This window comes from Montipora capricornis, chromosome 2, assembly GCF_036669925.1.
Source record: "Montipora capricornis isolate CH-2021 chromosome 2, ASM3666992v2, whole genome shotgun sequence".
NCBI lineage: Eukaryota > Metazoa > Cnidaria > Anthozoa > Scleractinia > Acroporidae > Montipora > Montipora capricornis.
The window spans coordinates 50061769-50074268 of record NC_090884.1 but is presented as its reverse complement, the minus strand read 5'-3'; the positions used below and the strand labels follow the sequence as shown (position 1 = coordinate 50074268).

Genomic DNA, 12500 nt, shown 5'->3' with positions numbered 1-12500 from the left:
CCAAACCACTATCAGACGAGTTGGAGCAGTTCATGCAGAGGTCTGGTGACGAAGGAGTTATCTTGGTTTCATTTGGCTCTGTTGTGGGAGATTTGTTTGGAATCAACGAGAGCGTATGGCAGACGATGGCTGAAGCATTCGCCAAGGTTCCACAGAAAGTCATCTGGAAACTGAAGTTAGATGGTAAGTTCACAGATGACAGGTAAATGGAAACCAAATTTGTTTACAGAGCGCTTAAGAATTTGTTAAAATGTAGTTATTATCAGGTCGCCCACATGCGATCCTGCTGCCTCAGACACCAGTCATCTCGTTTATCGAACCTTCTGCTGATTCCTAGTTGGAGGTTGTGTTAGCATCTTACCTCAGTATATCAACAAATAATGTAACTCAGTTGGTCGACTTTGGCGTGTTGTTCCATGTTTGGGTTCACACGGCAACACTTCCTTGACGGTAAGGATGTCGATAACAATGCTTAGCAACGCCCATTCCTTTGGCAGCGCTTTTGTTTCTGATAAGTGGGGGGAGATCCCGTCGAGTATTTTGTTTGGTACATGATCCTGCCATCGCTCATTAAACATAAAAACGCACTATAAAAGGCGTTGTTCCTTCGGCATATGTGGATGATTTGTCTGTCAATCAACCGTGTTCGTATACAGAGCTGTGATAATTTATGCAATAAAAAGCCCCTCAGTTATGGCAATGAGTTCGCAATATGTTATGAGATGTTATCTGTATTTCTTTTTCTTGTAATCCCTCGTCCCTTTTTCTCGCGCCGGAAATATCTGTAGGGGTTCCGTCTCTGTTGAAGTTTGCGTTTATCGCCATCTTGGATAATCAGTCGTGCTTGAATGAATTCGAACAAAAGCAGGGAGTGAAGCTACCCCTCCTACAGGTCTCTCTAATCAGATTGCGTCGTAAACGCTCGAACGTGCCTTTTTTTTTACCACATCAAGAATTGATTTTAATTAATTACAGGTTTTCGGTACTTGTCTTAACGGATTACAATTGTTCTCAACAGGCACGTCCAGAATCTCATTGAGTGAAAATGTTAAATTATTGTCGTGGTTACCACAAAACGACATCCTTGCCCACCACAAGACTCGTCTGTTTATAGCGCATGCGGGGATGAACGGCATTCTAGAATCGACCTATCATGGTGTACCTATGATCTGTTCACCCTTCTTCGGGGATCAGTTTATTAATGCCCAAATGGCACAACAAGGTGGATTTGCGGAGGCGATCGACTTGAAAACTCTCTCATCTCAAGACTTTGTTGAATTAATTCACAAGGTGATAAATCAAGCCAGGTAAGGAGGATCTGCAACTGAGTTTTCCGCACAAACAATCCGGTATACACAAAAGGGCCAGTCACGCATATACGCACAGCCTGCTACCCTTAAAGCCAGGCCAACTTATTCGTCCCTACAGAAATGTACCCTTTTATTTTTTCTCAGTGCGTGAGCGGGAAGAATTCAACAAATCCTGCAATGTGATTGGTTCCGGGAGCGGAACGACTTTTCTCCTCCGGCCCGCTCACAGCGGGCGGAATCCTAGCCTTGGTTGAGTGAGCTTGTGTGATGACCTTAAATTTCCACTTTTTTGACACCGAATCCGTTTACATACAGAAGTTACTTTTTTTTGGACAAGAGGTTTAGAAATAAAATTCAAATAAAAATATTTATCTTTGAAACGTTCAGTTTGTAGGTCACTTTAATATTGCATTCGCTATTAAGCGCGGTGCGAGTCAACAATTAAATAACTTTTTTAACTTTAACTTTAACTTTTAAGGTTAAAGTTAAAGTTTAAAAAGTTATTTCAGAGAGAAAGGGAGAGAGAGAGAGAGGAAATAAATAAATAAGTTATTTACCGACTAAGGGTCGGTCGGTCGGTGTAGCGAAAAACTGTGACCTCGTTTACATTTTCTCGCTAAACAGACCTCCCAGCTGGCAAATTACATAAATTTATGGTGACTCGTGGATACCCGGAAAAATATCAGAGTGGCGATTAACATAGCAACAGAATTATGCGAGTCCTTGTTGATTATAGACCGTATTCATAAATGGCGGTCAAGAAATTATTCTTTTGTCTTTGTACTAATCATCCTAACTAGCCTCACTTTGGAACAAAAATTCTTTTGAATTTTGCTCGTATTTACGAGGCTATTTAGGATGATTAGCATAAAGACAAAAGAATAATTACATAGCCGCCATTATGACTACGGTCTATATGGACGCATGTTTTATGACGATCCCGGAATAAGTATGATGGGAATATTCAGTTATTATTATTATTGTTGTTATTATTATTATTATTATTATTATTATTATTATTATTGTTATTTTCAATGAAATCTATATTATTTATTCGACTGATCGCCGCATTTATGCACATCATCACCGCGCTTTATGAAAGAGCGAAACATCCCGACATAAAACCCTTTAAAAAAGAACGGCATCGCTCATTCTAGTTGTTCCTTCGTTTGAAACAATTTTACAACAGTGTTCATCATGTGAATTTCTTTCTTGCAGTTACCGGGAATCAGCTGGGCGAATCTCGAAATCGGTGAAGCTTCTGCCACGCCCCCCTGTCAAGGAGGCCGCTGACTGGTTAGAGTACGCGCAGGCTCAAGGTAGTTTAGAGTTTCTCAAGCCGCTTGGTTCCGATCTGCCATTTTACGAACTGTATTGCCTAGATATTTTGTTGCTTGCGTTTTCACTATTGGTTTTAGCGATCTTTCTGATCAATAGTTTTTTTAAGGTAGTGAGAAAGAGTGTTTCTAGATTCAACGGAAAGCACAAGACACAATAGAAACCAAAAAAGTGCTGCCCTTCCACTGATGCAAGACCAATTTTAATATCCAACACGAAGTCTCCCTTTAGCTCTAAGCATTTCCTACCTATTTCTAACAATAAGGTTAGGGTAAAGTTAAGCGTTACTTTTTGGTCAGGGTACGTAATAGAGTTTTTTATTCGCCCACTGTCGTGGAGTATGATCGTAATCTCCGTTCAGGGAACAAAACTGTTTACCCAAATTTAGGCCGCACAGCTGGTCTTAATAACTTTGTTACTGTTGAATACCAATGCTAGATATGTTTGCTGTCTCTGACCTTTCCTGTAATTCAGGTTTATACCTGCTATTGGATACATTAAACGATTGATTTGATTTGATTTGATTTATTTAAGTCACGTGAGTGAAAACGCTCTACAGGCCCTCTTGAGAATAAGAACATTTGTGTGCCTCTACTTGTAAAAAGACATATTTCACAACAGTTCCTCGCATTTAAACGTATGCCCAAAAAGGCAGGATGATATACAGAGACTCAACGTCTCGTTTCGAATAACCTGTGGCTAAATTTGCGTTTTATCAATTGAAACTGATTTTAGCTCATTTCTTGCAAGTTGGCGGTAACGTCTTAACAGAGAGAGACACACACAAGTTAGAAGAAGAGATTTTTCATACTTTTATAACAAGAAGTAGCCAGTTGTTTGTCGTTCCAAGTAAATGCGATGCGCAATCTCTGATGAGATGCGCGTTACGTATCATGTCACTAAGTGACCCCTCACCCTTCTCAGTCCACTCCCTGAGGTTTCCGTCTAACTTTACTTCTAAAGGAAAAAAAAGCCTTTGTGTAGTTGGAAACAGGTACGAGGTGTTTAGACCTTAACGTGATTCCCTGGTTTTGCATTGCGCAACCCTACTGTGCATAATTTCTTGTGTCCTTGGCGCGCACTTTAGCTCGCGCACATTGATAAAATGGCGGATTTTCATTGACGCCAAGCTTAATCCGTCAAGGAATGGCTACTTTCTCCTAAACGAGTACGGTGACCCCCCTTTTTATTACCTTTTTATCAGATCCTTTACATGTTACAACGGTATGCGAAGTTTTATCGGAAATCTATGAAAAGTTCCATTTCAAGGGAATCACCTTAAGGGGAACTCGGTGATGTTCATCGGCAGAAATTAGCTTTCTCCTGATCGGCTACATTTCTGTATATTAGTGTAATCGAACATGGAGATATACAGCATTCGCACACACCATGATTTTTTCACTGGCTTTCAGAATAAATTTTTTTCATAAACCAGCGCAATCCAGGCTGATCATTTTATGCCAGCTCAGTGCGACTTTTGAAATTTTGCGCTTAGTTTATCTATCTATCTACCGTTTATTTGCCTCCATCACAATAATTGATGATTCTTGCAAATTGGAAACGGCCAGTGGTCGATATATAAATTAATAGATAAATAGATACATCAATAGATAAAAGTAATTATAAATGATATTTTGAATTAAATTAAAGGCAGTTTGTGAATGACGTCAGAGAAGAGGCATTTACTGTCTCATTTGGCAAAGGGTTCCACTCGATTATTGTTCTTGGAAAGTAGGAGAATTTATAATAATCAGTAAAAGCGAATGGGACCTCATAAGCTTGGTTGTTGACATGACGGCAAACTCGGCCCAGTGGCTTCAGATATTTCGCAGTGTCTATTCCAGTTTGGTCATTGTGGATTTTATAGAACATGACTAGTCTATCCTTTTTCCGCCTTTCTTCAAGGGTGTGCCATTGTAATTCCTGTAGCATCTCATTAACACTTGATACGTAATTGTACCGGTTTAAAACATACCGAGCTGCACGTCTCTGTACCATATCCAGTTTTTTTACATTTTCTTTAGTAAAGGGATCCCATGCTGCTGAAGAGTATTCGACTAGAGGTCGAACCAGGGTCTTGTAAGCCAAAGATTTTAAATTAGATGAATTGATTCTCATATTTCTTCGGAGGAAACCAAGTGATTGATTCGCCTTATATGCAATGTTTTCAACGTGGCGATTCCACCTGAGGTCTCGAGTTAGGGTGACCCCCAGGTACGTTGCTGAGTCCACAGTTTCAAGGACTGTACCATGAAGGGTGTAATCGTGAATTATCGGGTTCTGCTTACAAGTGACCCGTAGGACATGGCATTTATCAGTATTAAATTCCATAAGCCACTTCTCTTCCCACTGTTCTAGTTTCTTTAAATCATTCTGACGAAACTTGGTGTCTGCCTGTGACCGTATAGTCATGTATAGCAGGGAATCATCTGCAAAAGGACGTACAGTTGAAACAAGAGACTCCGATAAATCATTGATGTAAAGTAAAAATAAACATGGACCTAAAACTGATCCATGAGGGACTCCTGACTTGACATGTGTATAACATGAATGTTCCCCATTTAAGACAACTCTCTGGGTACAATTTGTAAGGAAGGCTTGTATCCATTTATTTGTCTTTCCTCGAATTCCATAGTGATCTAACTTTAGAAGAAGTCTTTGGTGACCAACTTTGTGAAAAGCTTTAGAGAAATCCATTATGGCTACATCTATTTGACCTCCATTCTGCATATTATATGCTAAATCATCAATAAACTCCACCAGCTGTGTTTCACAAGATCTACCTCCCCTGAAGCCATGTTGTAGCCCATATAAGATGTTATGATCATTTGCATGTTTCATGATATGACTTGTCAGGATATGTTCCATTAATTTACAGACTATACAGGTTAGCGATATTGGTCTGTAGTTTGCTGCATCAGATCTCTTTCCTTTCTTAAAGACTGGAGTGATGTTTGCTGTTTTCCAGTCCTCAGGAACAGTACCAGAGTCATATGATTTCCTAAATATTGTAGTTAGTATTGGGGCAATCACATTTGCCATTTCTTTCAACACACGGAGGCTGATTTGGTCTGGACCTGGCGCCTTATGGGCTTTGAGAGATTTTAGCAATTTGAGCACGCCAGATTCTGTTATATTTATGTCAGCCATGTCAGTGTAAGGTGAGGGTCGCCTTAGGAGATCTGGCCTCACTGGTGTTTCTGTTGTAAAAATTTCCTGGAAATTGTCATTTAACAAGGTTGCTATTTCCGCAGGTTTGGTCACATCTCTACCTTTATCGCAGAGGGACTTAATCCCAACAGTGTCTGTTTTGCGGTGTTTGATGAAGGTCCAAAAACGTTTCCTTCCAGTGTGACTTTGTGGATCATCAGTTGGATTAATTATTGACTCGACATAGCTCCAGTAAGCTTTCCTCATTTCACATTGTATTACCCTTTTTAGGGCTTTTAGTCGTAGTTGTATTTAGTTGTATTGATGACATCTAATCCCATCTTTTGTTGCCGTTTTTTCCTGATGGACAGCTTATCTCGTTTACGTAACAATTTACGAATTTGTGGAGTGACCCATGGTAAATTATCTCTAGATTTTGTTCTTCTATGGGGGATGTGTTTTTTGACTGCCTTACCAATGGCCTCCTTAAATTCTATCCACATATCGTTTACAGTTTTATCATCAGTGTTGTTCTGTATCTGCACAGATGCTGCCAATAAGTCTTCCGAGATATTGTCCCATTTAGCCCTTTTATACAAAGGGATCTCACGCGGTTTTTGTTTATAACGTACTGGTGTTAAATCTAACTCCACAGCAGGGCAGTCATGGTCTGATATACCTGTTATAACAGAGACATTCTTAACACTGTTTGGGTTGTTTGTAATGACCAGTTCTAAGATGTTTTGATTTCTTGTGGGTAGTTCGACCACTTGAGTTAAATTATTATCATCCAGTATATCCCCAAACTGGTAGTGGAGTGATGGATGGTTGCAGGGCTTAACAATGTGTTCTTTCCAGTCCCAGCCTGGGAGATTGAAGTCGCCAGCAAGGAGGATGTGATAGTTGACGTTTACTAAAGACAAAGATCGCTCTTGTTCTAATAAAGCCTCTTCGTCATTTTCGTGCGGCCTATAATAGGCTCCAATGTGCAATGTCTTTTTACCAGATATGTGTAACTTGCACCACATGATTTCACAGCCTGTTTCAAGCTCAGGTTCTCTAGTAGCTATTAGATCTTTCTTGACAGCAATAAACACTCCCCCATGAGGATCAGTTCCTCTGTCTCTCCTCTCAATCTCATACATGTCTGCTATTAATATCTCCCCTGCACTGTGATTTTTCGTCAGCCATGTTTCAGCCCCGATTATTATATCTGGCTTACAATCTGCTGCTAGTTGAGCGAGATCTTCATTTTTGGCCAAGATTTAAGACTGACATTAGTGTAAAACAAGAACTTCGGTTCACACAATAATTTCCCCAAGGCCTGGTTCAAACATGCAACGCAAACTCAAATTCAGATGCAAATTCAAACGCAATGAAATGCAAATGCAAGAGCAATAGAATGATGTACCCAACCATTTGCGTGTGACCTGGGACAAGGCATGCGCAAATGTAAGCGCAAGATTCGAAGCGAAGATGGCGTCTGTCTCTTCCGCCATCTTGAAAAATGACTCCGCCTTCGTGTCTCGTTCGTGCTACGTATGAACGCCGCTTGCGTTGCACGGGTGAAGAACCTCACTCTTACAAGTCTCCCTAAAGTATCTTTAGGGAATTCAAAATTAAGTGTCTCCGAGTAGCAATTTCACTAAGTGCAACCCTACAGTGGAAATATGCAATAAGTTCAATAAGTGTCAATAAGTGTCATGACATCTACTTGGACATAAATTCACGTCCGGTCGGCTAACTAGATTCAAATGCTAAAGAAAAACGACTCAATTGTTGTTGTCTTTTTTTTTTTACGGAAATCGACGCATTGCATTAAAATTCAGTAATTCCTATGGGAAGTCAATCGGGACGGGACAATGAAAGGACAAAATCCGGGCAAGAAAAAGTTTGCAAGAAGAGCGACATAAAGACATCTAGTCCGTCAGGAAACTTTTGCCAATCCTCAATTTACTTGAGTATGATTTCTTGGTCCAGTTCCAACTAACTGCCCCTGTTGGCTCCCAGGATACGGCCTTCAAGGGGTTCAATTTAACTCAATTTGACGCAGTTGACTTGCACAAGTCCAGCAAGCGCCAAATTTTACAGACTTCAGTTCAAGGAGTTCAATACCGTTTCAAATTTCGTGCTAGTAACTTTGCAATCGGCATGTGAACAACTGAAAGGGAAGTTAGATTGTACAAGCAGACGCTGAAACCATTACGCAACAAGGACCTTGTGTTAAGGGCTTATCTTGGTTTTAATGCGCTGGTCTTTCAATATCGCGACTTAAAATGTCTCCAAGAAAGGAAAAGCAACTGAATAATTGCAAAATGTCATGTTTTCAAACGCCTTCCTTTTGAAGTCAGTACTTTAGCTTCCTTTATTCGCGACCCACTTGAACCGAATCAAACAAATTAACCAATTGCCCTCAGGCCAATTAGGTCGTGACTTTTAATGTCATACGAAATCTGCTGTAATCTCTTGACATTATGCTGACGCATTATTCATTTGATTCCCATGTGTGCCTTTTCGTTGCGTGACAAATCAGTCGGGTTCCTCTCATTACAAATATTTGCAGCGTCACTAAAAAGGCAAGAACGATGTTAGGGATTCAAGCGATTGTGTTTTTCGCTTTCCTCTCGAGTTGCTTTGCAACAAAATTTGCCATGTTTCCGATGCCCGTTGGAAGAAGCCATTTTCTGTTTGTCTCCAAGCTTGGACAGGAACTGGCCGAAAGAGGGCACGAGGTACGTCTATCAGATATATTAGCATATAAATAATTTTGCTACAGTCAGGAATAAAAGCAAAGCTGAGATGCAAGGAAAGTCATAACATAACTGCCTTGGTGTTCTGGTCATTGTGTGCGAAGTTTTTGTTCTCTTATTCAGTGATTTTCTCGTCATGTTCCATAGCTACAGAAAGATAGTGGTGGAGAGAAGTTTCGTCATCGTAAGAAGTGATTTCGTCATAGTTTGACATGGTTTCATCATTTTGTGTGGTAGTTTTGTCATTGTCATGTTTTTGTGGGTTTTGTCAAAATGTTACAGCGCACCAGTGGCTCAGTTGGTTGAGCATCGAACTGCAACAATGATGCGGAAGGTCGTGAGTTCGACTGCGGCCGGACCAACACTCAGGGTCTTAAGATAACTTGGGGGAAAGTGCTGCCTTTGTAATTACATCCGCAAATGGTTAAGACTTTCAAGTCTTCTCGGATAAGGACTATAAACCGTAGACCCCACCTCACAACCCTTCAATGTTCACAACCCAGTGGGACGTAGCCTGTTCCAGGCTCTCAGATAGTCGAGAAAACGAAAAGAACTGCATGTGAAAAGCGAGTGGGAGCTTGGGTCGAGGCCACTCGCCTCGACCCGAACCCCCACTCGCTTTTCACACGCAGTTCTTTTCGTTTTCTCGACTATCTGAGAGCCTGGAACAGGCTAAGTGGGACGTAAAAGAACCCACGCACTATTCGTAACGAGTAGGGCATGGAGCTCCCGGTGTTGTGATCAGGCCTCATTTCATTCATTCATTCATTCATTCATTCATTCATGTGCTGGGTGAGATCGCTAATGGACTGATAGCAGCTGCCAGCGGCGCCTATTCTTGGTTTTCACATGACGTCACGACCGCCATGTTGGTGCCCTAAACAAAGAAAAGGCGGCCATGTTGGTGCCCCGACCAAATCCTAAGGGAATTTAACTCTATTATTATGCAAACGCTTCCTTTTGTTTCCGTTGAAAAACATGGCTGTTGATCACGTGAGTGAAAACCAGCAATAGATGCTGATGTCCGATCCCACCCATAGATCACGTACTTGTAAAGCGCATTTGAATATGTCAATAGAAAATGCGCTATATAAATCCCTTACCTTTACCAGTGTTGTTCCAACATTGGTAGTTCTGTAGTTTAACTCTTTTCATCCTTACATGTTAACTGCAATTTGTTGCCTGAGGCATCAGCACATATTTTGTCCTCATTAACTAACATTCTTGATATCTATGGTCTTAGCCAATTAATCACGGAACCAACACGTAATACCCAGGTGTCAAAAAGCCTGATCGATTTATGCATAACTAATTCCCCGGAGAAGGTTTCAAACTTTGGGGTTGTTCACGTTGGCATTAGTGATCATTCGCTTGTTTTTATGACACGTAAGGCTAATTATGACAGCAACGGGTTTCGCACGATCGAAATGCGGCAGTTTAAAAACTTTCAAAAAGATAAGTTCTTAAATGATCTCGAGCAAATGCCATGGAGGAATGTTAGTTCGCACTCTGATCCAAATGATATGTGGCAAGAATGGAAAAACCTGTTTGTCAGCTGCATGGACAAACACGCGCCTCTAAAATCAAAAAGAATTCGTAACAAGAGGTCTCCGTGGATAACGGGTGAATTATTGCTCAGAATGCGCAGAAGAGATGTTCTTAAAAAGAAAGCGATCTCTACAAATGATCATGCCATGTGGCAGCAGTTTAAACGGGCTAGGAACCAAGTGAATAATGCAACTAAACTTGCTAAAAAACAATATTTTTCTGAAAACTTGGAAACTAGCAAAGGCAATCCTCGTAAAACTTGGGATCTTATTAACGAGCTTAGCTCACGGAGTAGTCGTAAGTCGTCCAATATTTTGGTAATCCAAGCTAATGATAGAACTATAAATAACGCCGATGATATGGCGGAAGCTTTCAATGTGCACTTCACTAACATTGCGAAAATGCTAGCTCGTGATATTCCGGTTGGAGAAGTTGACGCTGAATCATTCTTGTCGCCCTCTGATAATTCGTTTTCTCTAAACCCCCGAGTATCGACATTGTTCTAGACCTGCTGAAAAAAATCGATGAAAAGAAAGCCACTGGCCTTGACAAGGTCCCTAGTAAGTTATTAAAAATGGCAGCTAGTATTGTTGCGCCCTCACCAACAGACGTATTTACGAAATCAATCCTCACGGGAATCTATCCAACTGAATGGAAATTGGCTAGGGTGACACCGATCTTTAAAAAAGGCTCAAAATCAGACATAAATAACTATCGCCTTATCTCCGTTATCCCAGTAGTCTCGAAAGTGCTTGAAAAACTTGTCTATGACCAACTTTACCATTACCTAAATGATAATAAACTGCTGTCAAGTTGCCAGTCAGGGTTCCGTTCCTTACACAGTACCATTACAGCTTTGCTTGAGGCGACAAATAGCTGGTCTGTTAACATCGACAATGGCTTCCTGAATGGCATCGCTTTTTCATTGACCTTAAAAAGGCATTCGACACTATCGACCATGAAATCATTTTACGCAAGATGTCATACTTTGGGGCCGACCAGGAAACTATCACTTGGTTTCAATCGTACCTAAGCAATCGGACCCAAAGATGTAACGTTAATGAAAGACTGTCAACTCCTGGCACTATTACTTGTGGGGTTCCGCAAGGCAGCATATTAGGTCCCTTGCTATTTTTAATGTACATTAACGATCTTCCTAACTGCCTCCGGGAGGCTTCCCCGAGAATGGTCGCTGACGATACCAATATGACCCTAACTGCAAAAACTTTAACAGAGCTTAAACTCGCATTAACTCCTGAACTCAGTAACCTTAACTGTTGGCTGAGAGCCAACAGGTTGAGTTTAAATGTGGCTAAGACCGAGTTAATGATAATTGGATCTAGGCAGAGATTAAACACTCAATGTGACGAGGTTGATATACGAATTGATGACGAAATGATCAAGAGAGTAGATCGCACTAAATCCCTCGGTCTTACCATTGATGATCGGCTTTCTTGGTCAAATCATGTAGACGAAATATGCAGGAACGTTTCCTCAGCTGTAGGAGCCTTAAAACGAATACGGCACTTTATCTCAGCTAATACTGCGCTTCAAATATATAACGCCTTAATATTACCGCATTTTGATTATTGCAGTCCTGTCTGGGACTGCTTAAGTGGCCAGTCAAGTGATAAGCTGCAAAAATTACAAAATCGCGCTGCTAGGGTAATTAATAAACTACCCTTTTATACGAACTCCAACCTCCTTCTCGATAGTCTTAAGTGAGAGAAGCTTTCTCTCCGACGTAAAAAACAGAAAGCACTAATTATGTATAAAACAATTCACGATCTTGCCCCGGAATACCTTCAACGCCTTTTCAGTCAACGAGATGCTGAATATAACTTGAGAAACTTAGAAGGTAAACTTACTCTACCCAAGCCAAATACTAATTATTTGAAACGAAGTTTCTGTTATAGCGGGGCCTGTTTGTGGAACAATTTTCCCCAATACTTAAGAAATGCTGACTCTATTGGGCAGTTCAAACGCACAATCAAGCAAGTATCTGACCTATCGGATTCCCACACGGCAATCATGTAAAACAGTTGTAAAGCGTTTTTTTTTTTTACTTTTTTTTAGCTTAACTGATGATTCTCCGTGTTTAAATAAAGTTTTACTTACTACTTACTTACAACGGAATCTCCCTTGTGTGAACGTGAACGAGGCTTCCCGAGAACGAGCCTTCCAATAGAAAACCACCGAGAATCTTAAAGAATTTGCCGCATGTAAAAGTCAACTGCCACGTATAATGGAAGAAAAACCATATATTAAAACGGCTGCTCTTAACAACATATATAGCCTATGACCAGGCTCTCGGTTAGTCGGAGGCGAGGGGCGGGCCCGCGAGACTCGCCAGTGGGCTCTGATTACCAGCATCACCAAATGGGAGAGTTTGCACAGGACCTGA

The 12500-nt window shown here is 40.8% G+C and overlaps 2 protein-coding genes across 3 annotated transcripts in view; both read left to right on the top strand.

The window, feature by feature from the left end:
* The window catches only part of LOC138025865 (UDP-glucuronosyltransferase 2B4-like), a 40548-nt gene that overhangs the window by 3126 nt on the left and 24922 nt on the right, over window positions 1-12500 (top strand). The window contains exons 3-5 of one of the 2 annotated variants that reach the window (XM_068873019.1): window positions 1-183; window positions 1019-1307; window positions 2529-4314. The exon at window positions 1-183 is cut by the window's left edge and continues 36 nt beyond it. In XM_068873019.1, coding sequence (XP_068729120.1) covers window positions 1-183; window positions 1019-1307; window positions 2529-2808 — 752 coding nt within the window. In that variant the 3' untranslated portion in view covers window positions 2809-4314. Of the gene's footprint in view, window positions 184-1018; window positions 1308-2528; window positions 4315-12500 lie in introns of those variants that run through there. The other variant, XM_068873024.1, reaches the window with a different exon arrangement.
* The window catches only part of LOC138022839 (UDP-glucuronosyltransferase 2A3-like), a 25409-nt gene continuing 21287 nt past the window's right edge, over window positions 8379-12500 (top strand). Inside the window, exon 1 of the mRNA XM_068869816.1 lies at window positions 8379-8530. Within this exon, the coding sequence (XP_068725917.1) occupies window positions 8384-8530 (147 nt within the window). The 5' untranslated portion in view covers window positions 8379-8383. The remainder of the gene's footprint in view (window positions 8531-12500) is intronic.